At 39.7% G+C, this 20,352-nt stretch overlaps 1 protein-coding gene across 2 annotated transcripts in view; it reads left to right on the top strand.

Annotated features, from left to right (window-relative positions):
* LOC125461278 (probable phospholipid-transporting ATPase IIA) overlaps positions 1 to 16,750 on the top strand; it is a 161,413-nt gene extending 144,663 nt beyond the window's left edge. The window contains exons 25-28 of one of the 2 annotated variants that reach the window (XM_048549845.2): positions 2,142 to 2,250; positions 6,859 to 6,916; positions 7,432 to 7,635; positions 13,764 to 16,750. In XM_048549845.2, coding sequence (XP_048405802.1) covers positions 2,142 to 2,250; positions 6,859 to 6,916; positions 7,432 to 7,635; positions 13,764 to 13,900 — 508 coding nt within the window. In that variant the 3' untranslated portion in view covers positions 13,901 to 16,750. The remainder of the gene's footprint in view (positions 1 to 2,141; positions 2,251 to 6,858; positions 6,917 to 7,431; positions 7,636 to 13,763) is intronic. The other variant, XM_048549846.2, reaches the window with a different exon arrangement.
* Positions 16,751 to 20,352: the final 3,602 nt, after the last annotated feature.

Genomic DNA, 20,352 nt, shown 5'->3' with positions numbered 1-20,352 from the left:
GCAGTGATTTGTTTTTGCTGCATCAGTTCCCAAGAGCAATATATAATGGTTGATGTATAATGGTTGATAGTGCTGTTAAGAAGGCTTACGATGTGTTAGGTTTTATTTGTAGAGGGATTGAGTTCTGGAGCCGTGATGTCATGCTGCAACTGTACAAACGGTTAGTGTGTCCTCACTTGGAATATTGCATGCAGTTCTGGTCGCCCCATTACAGGAAGGATGTGGAAGCATTGGAAAAGGTGCAGAGGAGATTTTCCAGGATGTTGCCTGGTCTGGCACGAAAGTCTTATGAAGAAAGGCTGAGGGACTTGGATCTGTTCTCATTGGAGAAAAGAAGGCTAAGAGGGGATTTAATAGAGACATACAAGATGATCAATAGATTAGATAGGGTGGACATTGAGAGTCTTTTTCCTAGGCTGATGGTATCAGCTTGTATGAGAGGGCATAGCTACAAATTGAGGGGTGATAGATTTAAGACAGATATCAGAGGCAGGTTCATTACTCAGAGTGGTAAGGGCGTGGAACGCCCTGCCTGCCAATGTAGTTAACTTAGCCACATTAGGGGCATTTAAATAGTCCTTGGATAAGCATATGGATGATGATGGGATAGTGTAGGGGGTTGGGCTTAGATTAGTTCACAGGCCGACACAACGTCGAGGGCAGAAGGGTCTGTTCTGCGCTGTATTGTTCTATGTTCTATGTTCTATATTCTACAATGAATCTGGAGAGCCCAAAACTATTAGTTAAATGAAAATGGAGGGGTCAATCACTATGAGTATAATGGAGAAAAATAAAGATCTTGAGGTGCAGAGGTATCATTCCTATCTCTAATTCCAGAATGCTCACCTGCTTCAGAGATATGTCATAACATCTCGGAATGCGTTAGTTAGAGATGTGTAAAGAAGGAAGATTTAAAAAGAGTAAAACAAGATTAATTTTGAATTTGTGGGTCAGCAGTAAATATTGAAAGTGTAACTTTGTATGTGAACTGTCTGTCTTGGAGCCTGACCAAAGTCAAGGAGCTTTTTTGGAAAAGTGGGGCTCAGTTGAATCCAGTCATCTGCTTTGAAGAGGCTATGTATTGAATATGAAGTACCCTCCAAGAGCAAGTTTTGAACTATCTTGTGATATTACCATATATGTGTTGACCCTTGAATTAAATGTCTTAAATGAAAAGTGTTGACTTCATGAGATAGTAGGAACTGCCGAAGCTGGAGAATCTGAGATAACACGGTGTGAAGCTGAATGAACACAGCAGTCCAAACAGCATCAGAGGAGCAGGAAAGTTTGACATTTTGGGTTGGGACCCTTCTTCAGTTTTGACTTCATGCCTGTTTTTAACTACATTTAAGTGCTGTCTTGCCAAGCTGTCATATTTATGATGCTCAGTGTTGATGTAAGTGCAATGTCCTATCTACAAGGCAAACCTATTTTGACAGCAACTATCCTATGATCCTTATAACAACAAATAGCCAAGTGATGGAAGGAATCTTCACTGCTCTCCAATGACACCCATTCTTCAATAAATACTTGCAGATGTTCTGTTATTATTCTGCGAAACTCACTGAGATCCAGACTATGGTTCAGTGAGGAAAGCAAGAACTAAAATTGCCGCCAAGGAACAAAATAGTAATATTCATCCTCGTATGGCAGCAAGGAAGCAAAGCAAAACTTTGATCAATGCAGTTGAAGGGAACACCTCTCATTGGTTTAAAACCTGAGGCAAAAGCAAGTACTTGCAGTTACTCAAGGCCAATTATCCAAATCTCTGGACATTTCTCAGAGGTTCTTTTAAGTATGGGCAATTATTCCTCTCCATTGTTTACTCAGTGGCCTTCTACAAGAAAGAGGACTAAGGCAGTAAGATGAGAGGAGTACAATAATGTTCAAGTGTCATCCTAATCTGAACACATATTGTCATTTTATTCATTGTCACAGGATCAATATCACCAAATTCCCCACTAAACACTATAAATACAAGAACTGCAATAGGGATGGGCAAGAAATGTAGTCTTTTCAATACTGGCATCTTCTAAAGTCAAAGAAGTCATTTTTAAAAAGTCATGATGCTTTAGTTATTTATCAAAGGAGAAATGTAGGAGTGAAAATGAAAAGTGACACTTTTATATTTCTCTTCTCAGGTATTCAACAATTTACACCATGTTCCCAGTGTTCTCCCTTGTTCTGGACAAGGATGTGAAGTCGGAAGTTGCGATGCTTTATCCAGAACTATACAAAGATCTTACTAAGGTATGCATTAGAATAAATCTCAAGATAAATATGTGCTATGCAAGAAATGTATGTATTTTTATTGTTACTTTTGGAATGTTACCAATTGAACTAATTATGTTCAGATTTTCAAGTGTCGAATTGTTTATATAAATGTCTAAATTTATTGCACAAAATATATGACTTATTTGAACTTTATAATCAACTTTTTTGTTTTAGTACTCTATTAAAAGTAAGAAAACCTTGCATTTATAAGTGTCTTTCATGACCACAAGATGCACCATTGTACAATACAACTGATGAAGTACCTCTGAATTGCAGTCACTCTTGTGACAGAATCAGACTTTTGGCACCATCATTGAGCATTTTTCAAAACTGTGCACTAGTTTGTATAGAGAGAAAGTGACAAGATATATTTACGTTGCTGCACATTACTAGAATTATGTTATATTCCAAAAAAAAGGGTTTGTTGGTGGTGGAGGGAGTGGATGGATGCAAATTAAGCAGGCTGCATTGTTCTGAATGATATAAACCTTGAGCATTGCTGGAGCTGCAACTATCCAGGCAAGTGGGGAGTATTGCATCATGCTCCTGACTTGTGACTTGCAGATGGTAGACAGACTTTGGGCAGCCAGGAGGTGTTACTCATTACAGACCTGCTCTTGTAGCTGCAGTATTTATATGGCTATTCCAGTTCAGTTTCTGGTCACTGGTAACTGCTAGGTTGTTAGTAATAGGTGGTTGAGCGATAGCAATACCGTTGAATGCCTATTAGCCCAGTCCTGACTGCTGTCTAGGCCTTGCTCCATGTGGGCTCAGATTGCTTCTGTGCTTAACTCTTGAGAGGGTGCTGAACGTTTGTGCAATTGTTAGCAAATATCCCTGTTTCTGCCCTAACAGATCATAGAATGATAGAATCCCTACAGTGTGGAAACAGGTCCTTCGGCCCAACAAGTCCACACCTACCCTCAGAGCATTCCACCCAGACCCATCCACCTATAACCCACCTAATCTACACATCCCTGAACACTATGGGCAATTTAGCATGGCCAATCCATCTAGGCTGCACATCTTTGGGAGGTAACCCACGCAGACATGGGGAAAATGTGCAAAATCCACACAGACAGTCACCCGGGGGTAGAATCAAACCTCAGTCCCTGGCGCTCCGAGGCAGCAGTGCTAACTGCTGAGCCACCGTGCCACCCCATGATTAAGAAAAGGTCTCAGGGACCTATTAAGGCCTTTCTTCCATTTTTCACATTGCTGAAATATAGTCAATGAGAGGTGGCAGATTGAGAGAACAAGTGCTCTGTCTTCCTATGAATGTTGCACTATCAGTCCCTCCCACAGCCAACTTAAAGAGCTCACCACCCATCCCGTCCTGTCCAAAAAGTCACTCTGATGGTATGGCTGCATGTACTTTGAAGGATTTTTAAAGTTCTGAGACGGCCCCTCCATCGTAAAATATCCTGTGCCCTCTCCCACCTACCTGCCTCAATGAAGCCCATGTATTTTCATGACTGAAGGGACTCCTGTTGAGACCCCATCACCATCTGAGAAGTATCGGAGATAATGGGAACTGCAGATGCTGGAGAATCCAAGATAATAAAGTGTGAAGCTGGATGAACACAGCAGGCCAAGCAGCATCTCAGACGTCAGCTTTTGTGCTCCTGAGATGCTGCTTGGCCTGCTGTGTTCATCCAGTTTCACACTTTATTACCATGGGAAAAGTACTTGTTTTTAAACACCAGAGACTAAATCCTTTCCAGTAAGAGTTTTATTTCAATTACATTGCAAAACCCCAATCCTGCTGATCACTTGCTCCTTATAAGTACAATCAACTTCTCATCCAATTATCTCTTGATTAACATGTAACCGAGATTTTTTCCCTAGTTTCACCTGGCTTCAGACCCCACTAGATGCTAACAATTGGCCAAGCCAACAAAAATTTAGTTTGACAGGGTGACACCAACATTCTGGGGGGTCAGGATCAGCAAGTGATTCCAAGTTGGAATCTTGACCACAAAACTAAAATCCTCATCTGAGAAGTAAGCTATAATATGTGGGACCAAAGTCCTGGAGAGGTTAGCTACAGAGTAAACCAAAAAAAACGAGAAAGTGCTGGGGAAACTCACCAGGACTGACAGCATCTGTGGAGTGAGAAACAGAGTTAGTTTCAAGCCCCAGTATGACTTTTCTTCAGAACAAATTTTAACGAAAAAACCATTTGGGCTTACAACTGTGTTTTTTTTTATTTGAGATGGTAACCCACAAATTATTAGGTTTATTGAATCCAATCTTACTGCTTGCAATCGAAATTTGAAATGAAAATCTTTAAAACCTGTATCCTGCAAACGTTGTTTGGAAATTTTGTGCTGGAACACAGAAAACAGGTTAGAGACATGGGACTTGACACAGAAGAGGATGAATGTTCAGGAGCTTTGAGTGAGGGTGCATTGCATAGCGTGGAGTACAGAAGAGCAGCTTTAGAGCAGTCAAGTTTTAAAGTAACAAGCGGGTGGATGAGAATTTCAGAAATAGAAGAAACGTCAGGCTGATGATTAGAAATAGTGTGGATTCAAATGTGAACTGTCATGATGCTGAGTAGGAAGCAGTGTTTGAAACTCAGCTCAGGACAAATGGAAAAGCTTTGACAAGCTTACCTATATTAAAGACATTGTATAACTGCAAACTCATCATTGATAAGATCCACTGATGTACTGCATTGAGTCATTCCATGAGAACTAGCAGTTGCGAGAGGGATGGAGATGTACTAAGGATTTTTTGTTAGGATGAAGGATAATGGAATTCTGGTGATTTACATATCGATTGAGTTCCTATGCCTCTTTCATCTGAAGAGCCTTTGATGTGAAAGGGGAACAAAATCTCTTAACACTTGCTGTGAAATCTGTTATATTGGCCCTCTCAATTCTGGAATGAACACAAAAATTCCATTAGGAAATTAACATTTAATATATATTTCTAAATGTGCTGTATTTTCATCGTCTTGCACCATGTTGTAGCGCAGGAACAGGAACTCTCCTGTGACATCCACATGCTGGAGACTATGGACAATGAAAGAAATGCTTGTCCTCACTTTTGTCAGAATACCATTGAAAACTTGGGTCAAATAAATCTCAATCCCGATTCCTCTCCTCTTGTTCAAGTGCGCTAGAACTATACACAAATAAACAAATCTCTCAAGTCATCTGAATAGCCAAATTGAGAATACTGAAAAGGGATATAACTGTGAGGGAATAGAGGGTGAATGATGGTCATGGTTTGGACTTAAACTCCTGTTGGATGACAGCGGGCCACACTGGGCCTAATGAGTGATGAAGCCATTCCCATTGAAGCTCTTTTCCATTTTTCTCTGCTGCTGTCCTGAAGGCCATGATTCCTGATGATATCTGGATGTAAATGTTCACAGCCAGATGTCCCAGTCTATAATGTACAAAGTTAGTTCCTGCATTAACTCTGTAGGGAGAATCATTGTATCTTAGCTCAAAATCCAGCTCTCCACTTCCTGAGCTGGGTAACTGGATAATGCTTTGCTCATTGCTGTTTCTCTCCCTTTCCATCCTGAGGTACTACAATCAATGTTAGTGTTCCCATCACTTGCCTGGCTGAGATCCATGAATTCATAGATAATTTATGGACTTTATTGAGGATATTCCTTCCTTTCGAGGTTTTGTATTATGTCTACAGTGCTTTAATTGAACAAGACACTGAGGGACTTTGAATTAGTATTTAGCCTCAGAACAGTGGTTATGGCAATTATTCTGAGCTGCTTGTGGTCAAATGCAATCACCACAGGATTGCTAGCCTCTCAGATCTGCTAGCCTCAGCTCTTCTGAGATTGATAATCAGTAGGTGGGATACTTTGTGGTTGCCTGGTAACACAGGAAAATTATCCATTTGAAACACAACCCAAGTGAGACAATTCATTGCCTATCTCCATAATCTGTAATCTGAACATTTGTAAATATTTTCCAAAGTAATTCTCACAGGAGAATTTAAAACCTTTTAAAGAGGAGAAAGCAACTGAAGTATATTTGTAGGTATTTATGTTCTATTGTTGGTCTTAAGCGAATGATAAAATTAAAATTTGATTACTAACTGATGACCTTTGTTAGAGAAGGGACAGGCAAGGATTAGTTTTTTTTGTTTGCATCAGAAACTGTAGGGAAACTTTTTCTAATGATCAGACCCATTTCCTTTTCAACAAAGCACATTGATGACTTCAGATAATAAAGTTCATGAGCATTTTCCCAGCACTGAAAATAAGTTTTTCAGCAACAGTGTTACAACTACAACATTGAATCTATGCTGACAAATTTCAAAACTCCAAGTAGATGCAATGGAAATTTATGCTACAGCTGTTGCAGTTAAAGCACCAGTTCCAGGAATCGATACTGCTTAAAATCTCCAAATACGAGAATAACTCAATTACTTGCTAAAAATGTCAATTGATTAGTTTCCAAAGAATTCTAAATTAAATGTGTTATTGAGCTTTCCTGTCTAGATCTGAAAATAACAACCTTATAATGTGTAGATTTTATGTTCTGTGTTGACTTGAATAGTAAGGTGGAAGAGTATCTCCAAAATTGATTCTTTTCTCTATTTCAGGGTCGACCACTCTCCTTTAAAACCTTCTTGATTTGGGTTTTAATTAGTATATACCAAGGTATGGAAATCACACTTTTTCATAACTAGATGTGACATAAAAAAAAATTTGCAGTTCTTTAATGACTTTCATGACCTCCAAATGTTCCAAAGAAATTATGGATAATTGTGTACCACTTGAAGTGCAGTTGCTCTTGCAATATAGGAAATTCAGCAGCCAATGTGGGCAAAGATTACAGTGACCTAATTCTGATAATGACCAGATAAATGTTTTTAGTGATGTTGATTAAAGGATTCATTTTGGACACCCAGGAGAATGTCCCCACTATTCTTTAAGCAGTAGGATGGTATTGTTTGACATCTACTTGAGAGTACAAACAGATCTCAGTTTAATATCTTTTCTGAACAATTATGGCAACAACCATGCAGCATTCCCTTGGTACTGCTCTGGAGTGTTAGCCTAAAGTGGATTTTCAACCAACAATGTTCTGATTCAGAGACAGGACTATTTGACTTGTAAGTGTCTGCATTTCCATTCAAAATAAGAGTAAAAATATTTTCACTTTATTTTTCCAGGTGGTATAATAATGTATGGGGCTCTTCTGTTGTTTGACTCGGAGTTTGTGCATGCAGTAGCCATTTCCTTTACTTCACTTATTCTCACTGAGTTACTGATGGTGGCGCTCACTATCCAAACCTGGCACTGGCTCATGATTGTGGCAGAACTTCTCAGTCTTAGCTGCTACATTGCTTCTCTTGTTTTCTTGCATGAGTTCATTGGTAAGTCAATGTTAAAACTTCGATAAATGCACACACAGAATTACTTAATTCTTTCCCAATCTCATTATTAAAAATGTCATATTGATTCCTTGCAGTTTTACACAGTACCACCTAGTACCTTAAGTAATAGAATGATTTATGTTTATAAAACATTCACTAGTTAGAATTTGATGTCGGGTTGAGAATAGATTTGTTATTTCTCTGATGAAGTTCCCCAGTCTAAACAAAGTAAATTGCATCATTTTGAGGGGTGAGTTAGCAAAGGAAATTGAGAGACTAGGTTTGCAAATAAGCAGTTGATAGGAAATGGCAAGCACTTAAAGAGTTGCTTCACAATGCACAATGAACACACATTCCCTTAACTGCTAAAAAGGAAAAATGTTCCCATTCTGGCTACCTAGGGGAATTAAAGATAATATTAAATTAAAAGAGGATTAACGCCTGTGGATTTAAAAAGATAACTGATAACCAAGAAATTAAAAAGCTTCTCCAAACTGTTTTATAGATGCTTACGAAGTAAGAGATTAGCAAAAGTAAATGTGGAGCCCTTACATGTGAGTCAACAAAGACATGTAGCAGATTCTTTGCCAAACATTTCTATCTATCTTCATGAGAGAAGACACAGAAAACATACTAGGGGCAGTGGGGAATGGAAGACTGAGTGAAAATGGGGAATTGTAAAGACATTGATATTAATAAAACATTACCACTGGCAAATTGATGGACCATAAGGTAACAAATTCCCAAATATAATGGCTACGTCCTGACTACAAAGAGAGTGAATGTACCAATTTGACTTTCCAGAATACTTCAGGGATCGAAGGGTAGGAAATGTAATCCAGTAACTCAGAAAGGACGGAAAGAAAAACAGATGTATAGGCCAGATTATCTTTACACGTTCGTTGGCCATTGATGTCACTGGCTGGGTCAGCATTTTCAGCCCATTCTTAGTTGCCCTTCAGAAGGTGGTGCTGAGCTACCTTCTTGAACCACTACTGTTCACGTGCTGTGGGTAGACCAAAAATGATATTAGGGAGGGAATTCCAGGACTTTGATCCAGCAGCAGTGAAGGAAAGTTGACAAATTTCCAGCATCAGGATATTGGGTGACTTGGCAGGGAACTTGTAAGGTGATGTTCCAATGTATCTCCTTCCCTTGTCCTTCTAGGTGGTAGTGGTCACTGGTTTGGAAGGTGCTGTCAAAGGATGTTTGGTAGATTTCTGCAGCACCTCTTGTGCATGGTACACAGTGCTGCTACTGACAGTTGGTGGTGGAAGGAGTGGATGTTGGTGAATATGGTACCAATCATGCAGGCTGCTTTGGCCTAGATGGCATCAAGCTTTTTGAGCATTTTTGGAGCCGCATTTATCCTGGCAATAGGGTTCCACCACACTCCTGACTTGTGCTTTGTAGATGGTGGACAACCTCTAGAGAGTCAGGAGTTGAGTTACGCACTGCAGTATTCCTAGCCTCTGACCTACTCTTGTAGCCACTGTGTTGATGTGGTGAGTCCAGTTCAGTTTCTGGTCATTGGTAACCCCACAATGTTGGTAGTTGGGGACAGTGATGGTAATGCCATTAAATTTCAAGGAATGATGTTTAGATTGCCTCATAATAAAAAAATGTTGTTGCATTGCATTAGTGTGGTGTGAATCTTATTTATCACTTTTCAGACCAAGCTTTGATATTTTCAAGTCTTACTGCATTTAGACATGGACTGCTTTAGTATCCGAGGAGTTGCGAATGGTGCTGAATATTGTACAGTCATCGGCAGACATCCCCACTTTTGATCATATGAAGTAGCTGAATACGGTTGGACCTAGAACACTCCGCTGAGGAATTGCTGCAGCTAGCCTAACAGCTGTAGGGATCATATTCGGGCCGTAATGGGAGAGCGATTAGACTTGATGACATAGTTATGCAGAGCCAATACAAGTATAGATGAAAGGAAAATAATATTTGATAATGCCTTATGTGTTTTTTTGATAATGTACCTGGAGGTGTTAATAAGGAGAAACCACATTCACCACCTTCAACAGTCAGTTCCTCCAGTGCTAATGCACTGTGGCAGTAGTGTAACAAGGTACACTGCAGTAACACAAACACCCTCCCCTGGAAGCACTGTCTAAACTTTACAATGTCCATGATCTAGAAGAACAGCAGTAGAACATGAACACACTATCACCGGCATGTTCCTCTCCAAGCCTCAGATCATTTCAGTTTGAAGCTATGGCACCATGTCATTTGGCCTCCATCCCTAGAACTACTGTGGATGGATCTACACGAAAATGGGCCGCAGTAATTCCAGAAGGTGACTCTGTCTCATTTTCTTCAGGGCAATTAAAGTTAGGCAGTAAATACATGCCTTGCCAGTCATTTTCATATCACATGAATGAACTTAAAAACAGCAAAACTGGCTTATCTATCCATTGATAAGTGAGTGAGTAGTACAACTATATTGCCATACTGCAGTGAGTAGCAGTTTGAAAGCATTGTCACATGCCCTTAATGACTACTGGTGACCATCAGAATAATGTTTCATTGCTGTTTTCCCTAGCTGCAATAACGGGATCATCTCCTGTCTTGTCAACTGTTATAAAGACCAAATGCAAATAAAATTCATGATATTGCTGAAATAACTGTCCAAATTTATCAAAAAATGTACATATCCATAGATAAAACAGTTTGCGAGAATTAAAACGTTAGCGGAGATGGAAAATTGTTTTGGGTTTTCGGTTTCTATTCACTTCAGTGAAATGTTTAATTATTCAGCATCAACGTAAGTGGAAGCGGTTTCAATTGTCATAGTGGAAAACAAAATAATTGTGATGAGCTGGTGTTTCAGCAGGAAATTTAACTTCCCACTGACTATCATGCCAACAAGCCATTGTATGGCCTTGTATCTACAAACAACAGCAATCTGATTGTGAGAAGATTAACTCCAAGTGCATATGTGTTGAGAGTGGGCTGTTGCCATAGTGACATCACTAGCTGGCTAGAGGATGTGTGGGAGTTACTCTGCTCATGGCTCTTCCACTTCCATATGGCTTTGGTGACATCATTATGGTCTAACTTCTACTCTCAAGAAGAGGATGTTGTGCAAAAAACTGCCTTACTGTTGCAAAGTAGCTGAAGGTAGTCCATTGATATGTGTTGCGATTTTACACAATCTCCACTTTGATTGAAAACTCCCTCTTTACTGAACATAAACTTAGAGAAATTGTTCAAACAGCAGCGTTTTGGCAGGAAATAGTGGGGGGAAGAATGTGATTCCAAGTATTGTCTTCCCTTATCTTCCCCAATTCCTCACCTTTACAAAAGCATACTATTTCAGATGCTGGAAATACGAAATGAAATCAGGTTGCCGGAACCACGTAGGAGGCTGCATCAGTAGAGCGACAAGTTAACTTTTCAAGATGATGACCTTTCTTTAGCGCTGGTAATAGTTAGAGAAGTGACCAGTTTAAGCAAATATGGATGAAGGGAAAGGGCAAAGAGAAGGAAACAAAAACAGAAGAGGCTAGTGACAGATTGAAAGACCAGAAAGGTTTAGTGGTTAGAGTAGTGGTGGCACAGAGCAAAGAGGGTGCAAAACTGTTATAAGAAAGTAAAGCCGTGCCTGAGAAGGCATAATTATTACCAAAGGGCGCGACTTCATCCCCTTCTACATAATTAATTTGATGCCCACACAACACCAAGCTTTTCCATCACAATTGTCTCTGAGTACAGTTTTTCAACCAGATGTTTTCATTGAGAACTGTCCATGTGACTTTGACCGTCTCAATGTCATTGCTTCCCACGTTCACTGTATCAGACCTCCCTATTAATATGTACCACTCTGTTGTCTCTGGTCCAATCCTAAATACAAAATCCAGTCTTGTTACTGAATCATTACCTGTGAAATTGAATATCACAACTCGCAAATAGGAAATTTGCAAATATCACTTACTTATTCAAGAAGTCTACCAACAAAGGTGAAAGTGTTATTAATCGGCACCCCACATCATTACCCAGCCTCTATACTGTTTTAAACTATTCACATCCAAACCTTTTTTCAGTTCCGTTGAAAGATCATGGCCTGACCTTCCTTGAATGCACTGATCTCGCTGGAATACAGGGATACTGACATTGCAACAATGCATTACTCAATTTTTCATGCTGAAGCTGGAAATTGTTAGGTTATTTGGTCATGGACAAATCAAGGCCATGCCCTGATAGACCATCTTGTTTCAACCTAGGGACCAGAATCAGCAATAGCTAAAACAGACATGTCAGCCCTGAAGAGTCCTCCTTGCTAACATCTGGGATATGGTTCTAAAAGTGGGAGAGCTGTTTCAGGCTAATATCCTTTGTCAGCACTTTCAGACCAATGACTGCTTACATCTAAAAGGATAAGGGAGCAGATACATGGAAACACCATCACCTTCAAGTTTTCCTCCCAGCCACTCATTCACTATCACTGTTCCTTCACTGTCACGTGGTCAAAATCCAGAAATTCTGCCCATTATGGCATTGTGAGTATACTCAGAGCACATAGACTCCAGAGGTTCAAGAAGGCAGTTTACCACAGCTTTTTCGAGCATATCTAGGGATGGACAATAATCACATCCCATGAGTGAATTTTTAAAAAATCCCCCTCATGTTCTCAAACATGTCAATAAGAAGTAGGTCATATGCACATTCTTGATGCTTACAGAAACTTGAATTGAAACTGCCCAAATACAAATCATGTAGAAATCATTGTATTCAGCAGAACAAGACACTTCCACTCCTCAGACTGAGTTGGAATGCACTTGAATCCCAAAAATAAAAAAACCACACACAATGCACAAAACTAATCCTTGAGTACGTAGATATTACAAAGCACATGTTTGTGGCTAATGACAGATGCTTTAGTAATAATATTGGATTTCGTATTTACTTGTCGCTATATTTTGAGGTAATTTGTACACTGCCTTTGAGTGTCCCTCTAGGGCAGACTGTTTGGAAGCCTGGACTGAAGACCTTATAGCTACTCCTGCCTCTTTGCCTATAAGAGTAATTGATTCAAGAAATGGAAGCAACTGGACTCCTTTCTGTGGCATGAGAAAATTAAGGCTGCAGTCAGTTTTCAACAGAACTGATCCATTGAATTACAGAATTACAAGTTCAACACTTGAATTTTTTAGAATGCCCTGAAATTTCTCTTTTTAAAGATCGTGAAAGTGTTCTCCATCACCATTGTGTAAAACTGACATTGACTTCTGGTATCTACACATACACAATTAATGCAAAACCAGAGACTGCTGTCATTGATACCTTGCACCACGGGGAAGTTTATTGCAAAATTTGCAGATATTTTCAACATAGAATCAGTGATTTAAAGTGAACTGCAACTATTTACAGTGATAATGGGAACTGCAGATGCTGGAGAATCCAAGATAATAAAATGTGAGGCTGGATGAACACAGCAGGCCCAGTAGCATCTCAGGAGCACAAAAGCTGACGTTTCGGGCCTAGACCCTTCATCAGAGAGACCCTCTCTGATGAAGGGTGTAGGCCCGAAACGTCAGCTTTTGTGCTCCTGAGATGCTGCTGGGCCTGCTGTGTTCATCTAGCCTCACATTTTATTATCTTGCAACTATTTACATGCTATTTTCTCTTTGAAGGTTATGCCTTTTTAAATGAGAAGCAACTAAGTTTTAAATGAAATATCATGTCTCTTACTCAAAAAAAACTAATTCCAGAAGTTTGGAGCATCATTCCTTCCATTCTAAAATAATACCACTTTTAAAAATAAAATCAGTTTTCTTCCCCCGTGACTTAATCCCAGTTATATGATTTGATTTTTTTAGTCTGCCATGTGTGAAATTATGAGCGAGTAAATGACGGTGTTATTTGCTCCTTGATTTGCTGTCTGTGAGAACTTTGCAATCTGATTGGCTGCTCATACTGCCTGATGACTTCATGTTCCTCAATGTCATCTATCCCCTATAGTTGATGCCAGAATAAGAGTGACATTGTATAAGAGAAGTCATAGAATCTGTTCTGTCAATTGAATCCAAGGAAATAGTACTCAATATACTTTAAAAGCAAAAGTAATACTAGCTGTATTTGTAACTAATACATTGTTTGCTTTTCTGTTGCAGATGTTTACTTCATCATCACCTTATCCTTTCTGTGGAAAGTCACAGTAATCACTCTCATCAGTTGTCTTCCCCTGTATGTTCTGAAGTATCTGAGAAGAAGATTCTCTCCTCCGAGCTACTCTAAGCTTACCTCGTAGATGCTGAGATGTGGATAATAATCCATCCCTTTAAGGATTCACGTCCAACAACTTGGGAAGTTTATTTGACAATTTCAAATACTACTGATGCTCTAAAGTTATAACTGTGACACTCATGACCAACTGATGAATAACAATTGTCCAGCAGACACTACCAGAGATGCAGCATAATGCTTCGGAGTCATTAGTTTTAACTGCAATTAAAGTCAAAAAGGGAATCATGGTACTGTACAAAAGTAAGTCAGCCAGAAAAAGAAAATTGCTGAAAGAAAAAGGAACACAACCCACTCAATGAAACAGTGGTTAAGCCACTAATACAAAATAATTTTAAATTGCCCCTCTTTAATCATTGTTTTACTTTGTTTGTGACCTTTTTCCACCCTCGTTCAGGACTTAGACAAATTGTTGATATGTTTCCATTCTCCAAATAAGTTGTACCTATCGACTAGTTGAATTAACATATTTTCTTCAATGTTTCAACCATGTCTACATGTTTTCACCTTAGTTACAGGTTACAAAGGTACAGCATTTCTTTAATTCAGACTGAAGATATTATCCCTTCTTCAAAATGTGACTAAAACACTGTTTCACTGTCAGTGCCATGGGGGCCTCTTGCTATGTGGGCTGTGATAATGAACACACAAGAACAAATTCTTCATCTATGTTAGAACACTTTAATTCATGAATTGATATGTTCATAGAGTCAGTGTACTTTCTATTTTGTTATAAATACATCTATGTTTTGAATGTGTCATAGATCACACGTGCACTTTATAACCAGTATAAGTTTTCCTATAGTGAGGTACCCAGAATGGCAATTACATACATTTCTAGTTCTGAACACAGAAGGTTTTGTTTTGTAGTATCTCTCAGTTCAGATATCTGTTGCTTTGATGAATGAATCAAAAATGCTGACTTAAACTTTCTATAAAATAATTGCAAAGCCACATTTTCTTTTCATCACATCTACTCATACTTTTAAATAATAGTAGCTCTAAAAGGACTAGTTTCCCCTTCCCAGCCATGAGAGTTTGTTTTCATGGCTCTCTTCTTGAGATGATAAAAGAGAACTGTAAAAAGGACATAGGAATTGTGTCAGGAGTGCTCTCATAAAAACATTTTTAATTGTAAGTTGAGTGATAGAAGTGGATACTGGTCATTTAAAGATGATTCCATGCCCTCGTGATTCTGGAGTGAAAAGTGAGTATATTTAAATCATATTGCATGGTACCATCCCTTCTGCTCGGTAAAATTGAACTTGTGCAAGGTAAAATATACGTCACTTTTTATTATACAGCAGAAACCTATACACATCAATAACACTAATCATTACCTGTAAACATTTTTTTAAAAATCTTTACTAATACAATCAACCTGCCTGTTTTCCAGCTCAAGGCAGCAACAACTTAATGATTTCCATTGTCATTACAATGCCTGCTGTGAGTTTGCAAGGTTAATTTTCAACTTTGAATTCTTGGTTCTAAAGAAGGGAACTGTACTTCTTTGAGGCTGTAAAGTTTACATAGAAGTGTTATAACTGTGCCCAATACGGGCTACACATGTATGTATGCTTTTAAAATGATGTGTGTAAGTAATATGTCTGATGATGGTATAAAAGCTGTATTTATTGTGTTGCTGATACTTTTTTTGAAGCTTTTGTGAATTTGGACAACGAAATATGAATGCTGTAAGAAGATTGATTTGTGTTCACGATATATTCCTGCATCCCGGATGAGCTTATTACCTTTGCATGAAAGAAGGCATAGTGAATGAAGTGCTTTCTTTCTGCTCCTTGTAACTGGAACAAAACAAAACATGACCTGTTGGACTTCCAACCCATTTGCTGATCAATTTTGTCAATCTCCTGCAGCAACTTATTGTAACTAGGACTGAACAAATACTAACTTAACTGACTGATTGGATCTTTTGAATTTCTGTGTGAATATCAGAGCTCAAAACCCAGCTGTCTAATGAAAGTATTTGAAGTCCAAATTGTGTTTAACCTATTTTCATGCATCTCAAAGAGAGACAGTCTGTGTAATATACTTGTCGTCAAATTGGTATGGACTGATGTAGGTCTAATACCAAATGTTGTTTAGTGTTCGTGTTAGTGCTACAGCCACCTTTATCATGACTTTCTCAATTTCCTTTTGAGACCGAAGAAGCACTTGGCAGAGATAGGGTTAAGTGGATTGTGAAGGTATTTCACCCAGCTGTCCTTCTGCAATAATAAGTAGCTGGTTTCCAAACACCGCTAAGAGGAAGTTGGAGAGGGTTTGCTGTTGTCTGAAAAATAATAGTGCATGAGGAAGTGAGGAACAAAGTAAGAGCACTAACTAGTAGTGGGGAAAAAATTTTAAAATGGTCTTCATCTGTCAGTGTGTATTACGTTTAGTTTTATAGAACTTTATTCTTATTAATTGCCTCAATACAAAGATGTGTGGTACAATTAAACCAATTTGTTATCCTGTTTATAAGTGAAATAATGATAAAAAATGATATTATTCCTGTGAAATGTCCTGTTGTGTTAATTGATGACCTTTTAATACATTTGGTGTAATTCCTACAAAGCTTTTCTCAAGCGATTAATTAACCTGCTGCCTTTGAAAAAAGGTTAATTTCCTTTTGTATGTCTGAATGTTTCTAAACATTTTAAATCAAAAATTGCTGTCTGATTCAGTGTCTTGTAGGTGTATTTACACTTTGTAAATGTTTCTACAGTAGCTGCAAGTTCCCCTGGGTCATGATTCAAATTTAAGGCCACTCACAGGACATTCCTTGGATAATAAAATGTGAGGCTGGATGAACACAGCAGGCCAAGCAGCATCTCAGGAGCACAAAAGCTGACGTTTCGGGCCTAGACCCTTCATCAGAGAGGGGGATGGGGGGAGGGAACTGGAATAAATAGGGAGAGAGGGGGAGGCGGACCGAAGATGGAGAGTAAAGAAGATAGGTGGAGAGAGTGTAGGTGGGGAGGTAGGGAGGGGATAGGTCAGTCCAGGGAAGACGGACAGGTCAAGGAGGTGGGATGAGGTTAGTAGGTAGCGGGGGGTGCGGCTTGGGGTGGGAGGAAGGGATGGGTGAGAGGAAGAACCGGTTAGGGAGGCAGAGACAGGTTGGACTGGTTTTGGGATGCAGTGGGTGGGGCGGAAGAGCTGGGCTGGTTGTGTGGTGCAGTGGGGGGAGGGGATGAACTGGGCTGGTTTAGGGATGCAGTAGGGGAAGGGGAGATTTTGAAACTGGTGAAGTCCACATTGATACCATATGGCTGCAGGGTTCCCAGGCGGAATATGAGTTGCTGTTCCTGCAACCTTCGGGTGGCATCGTTGTGGCACTGCAGGAGGCCGATGATGGACATGTCATCAAGAGAATGGGAGGGGGAGTGGAATTGGTTTGCGACTGGGAGGTGCAGTTGTTTGTTGCGAACTGAGCGGAGGTGTTCTGCAAAGCGGTCCCCAAGCCTCCGCTTGGTTTCCCCAATGTAGAGGAAGCCGCACCGGGTACAGTGGATGCAGTATACCACATTGGCAGATGTGCAGGTGAACCTCTGCTTGATGTGGAATGTCATCTTGGGGCCTGGGATGGGGGTGAGGGAGGAGGTGTGGGGACAAGTGTAGCATTTCCTGCGGTTGCAGGGGAAGGTGCCGGGTGTGGTGGGGTTGGAGGGCAGTGTGGAGCGAACAAGGGAGTCACGGAGAGAGTGGTCTCTCCGGAAAGCAGACAGGGGAGGGGATGGAAAAATGTCTTGGGTGGTGGTGTCGGATTGTAAATGGCGGAAGTGTCGGAGGATAATGCGTTGTATCCGGAGGTTGGTAGGGTGGTGTGTGAGAATGAGGGGGATCCTCTTGGGGCGGTTGTGGCGGGGGCGGGGTGTGAGGGATGTGTCGCGGGAAATGCGGGAGACGCGGTCAAGGGCGTTCTCGATCACCGTGGGGGGAAATTTGCGGTCCTTAAAGAACTTGGACATCTGGGATGTGCGGGAGTGGAATGTCTTATCGTGGGAGCAGATGCGGCGGAGGCGGAGGAATTGGGAATAGGGGATGGAATTTAACTTGGTTTTGCCTGAAAAAGTATAAATGTACCATTCCTTTTTACTGCCACCGTATTTGTATGTTCCCCAAGTTCTTAGCATGTATTTCAGTTATTTTATTAGTTTTAGTGGGCTTTCTAACTATCTACAAAAGCCACCTACTTTGTGAAAAATGTTTTAAGGAGCAATCTCACTTTTAATTTAGGCTGTGGTGTCTGAAGTATTGAGGTAAATCAGTTCTGGAATGAAGATTGAGGAAAATAGTACTTACATGGACTTTGTTCCATATTATAATCCAAGTGGCCTGAAGCCTTTTGTACTTGTGAATGAACACTGACACAAAGCAGAGTCCTAGGCTGTTGCTGCTGTCACTGATGTATGTTGATTACTGCCTAAGTATGACCGTTCCCTTGAATTCCTTTGTTCCTGCTGATCACAATGTACAGAAAGCTAAGGCTCTGCATTGTGGTATGTTGCTAAATGTGCAGATTTGCACTTTGAAGCCTATTTTAGTCTCTTTTAGTAAATCCAACAATAATTTTAGATTACACAAACCCTCTGAAAAGCAAATAGTCATATCTAAACATTCAATTTCAGAACATTAATAGTGTCATGCTAAAGAGCTTCTGGAACTGGATGGAATGTGGATGGTGATGGTGCATTTGTCCTCAAGTTTAGTACACACTAAGGTTGCTGCAAGTCCATTGGCAATAGAATCAACTGTTGAACAAAAGTCACTGGTAAATACATCTAAATTATGTACTAAGCGCTGTTGTTACCATCCCTTTGTACCGATCACTGAAATTTTATCAATGTACAAGTTTTCTAGTTGGTTTATTACGTTGAACAAGAAATGGACAATAAGACCATCTCTGGGATACTGAAACACTGTTCTAACAAGCTTGAGAGTAAAAGGGTGTTCAATTCATTTATGAAGAAGGGTCTAGGCCCGAAACGTCATCTTTCCTGCTCCTCTGATGCTGCTTGGCCTCCTATGTTCATCCAGCTCTACATCTTGTTGTCTCTATCTTCAATTGAGGTAATTTGTTTCTAGTTTGTTCAACTCTAAGCAGTCACATTTTTAAAAGAGAGAACATGAAAGTAATTAACAAAGGTGTTCTTAAGATGAATCATATAGCCAAACAACTTCAGTCTGACTGACCATTGTTTTTATCCGAGGCAAGTAAATGTTAACATCAAAATCAGAATGGTTACAGCATAGAAGGAGGCCATTTCATCCATTCAGTGCATGTGCTGACTCTGAAGAGAGCAATTCACCTAATACCACACCCCTGCCTTGACACTGTAACCCTGCACTTACTATTTTTTCAGATAGTAATCCAGTTCCCTCTTGAATGCCTCAAATGAACCCGTTGCCTCAACATTTTCAGGCAATGCACTTCAGATCCTCCTCTTTCATTGCGTGACAAATCCTCACCAACATTGCATTTGTCAGTTCTCTTAATTCTGTATTCTCTGATTTCTGATTCATCCACCCAAACCAGCTATTTCTTTTTATCTACTGTCCAAGCTTCTAATATTTCTACTAAATCTCCTCAACTTTCTCTTCTTCAGGAGAACGCTCTCACCTTCTCCAATACATACGTAACTGAAGTTCTTCAAGCCTGGAACCATTCTCTCAGATTGCAGGAAACTAATAAGATATATGAATACAATGTCTGAAATAGATGATTAGATCAACTCCATAAGCTGAATCAAGTCCATAAGCTTAATAAATAAGTATGGATCCAAAGAATTTATGATTCTATGTTTCTGCTCACTCACAGTCTCCAGTGGTTGAAGATCCATTGCATGTTTAAGGGGGCAAAAGATTAATACTTTTTAAATGAATCACCAAGCCAACCAGTGCAAAGTGATACATTGAACCCGATCCATTCAACAAAGACCAGCAACTCTTGTCTTTTCTCTCCCACTACAGTAACTTCTATAGGCTTCAAATGGAGTTGCAAAAATGTTTTTGTTATCTGGTACAAGATTATGTGGGAAGGGGAAGATTATGTCATGGATTAATTCAAAATTTTCTTAAAGGTACAGTTACCCAAGTTCTGAAGTTGTTTTTGGATTATAAACTGTAGGAGTTGGAGTAGCTTGTTGTTTAAAAAGGAAAAGCTATTCCAAAATTCATGGTTGAGCTTTCTCAATTTTTTGAAGAATTAAATTGCAAACGTTTGGTACTGAGTTTTCTGCAAGCCATCAGTTGATTGGCTGAAATTTTGAATCTCATTTCTGGTCCTGCGTGTGTAATATGGAAGTACTACCTGTGGGAGTTGCAGTTTGTTTTGTCGCTTGTATTTCAGGCTTGCTACTGCCTATCATGTGTGAAGGCAGCTGACATTAAAACCTCATTGAGCACAATCAATAAACTGCTTATAATAGATGTCTGGGGTGCAAGATTAAAATC

This window comes from Stegostoma tigrinum, chromosome 19 (assembly GCF_030684315.1).
Source record: "Stegostoma tigrinum isolate sSteTig4 chromosome 19, sSteTig4.hap1, whole genome shotgun sequence".
NCBI lineage: Eukaryota > Metazoa > Chordata > Chondrichthyes > Orectolobiformes > Stegostomatidae > Stegostoma > Stegostoma tigrinum.
This window is presented reverse-complemented; position numbering and strand designations above follow the sequence as displayed.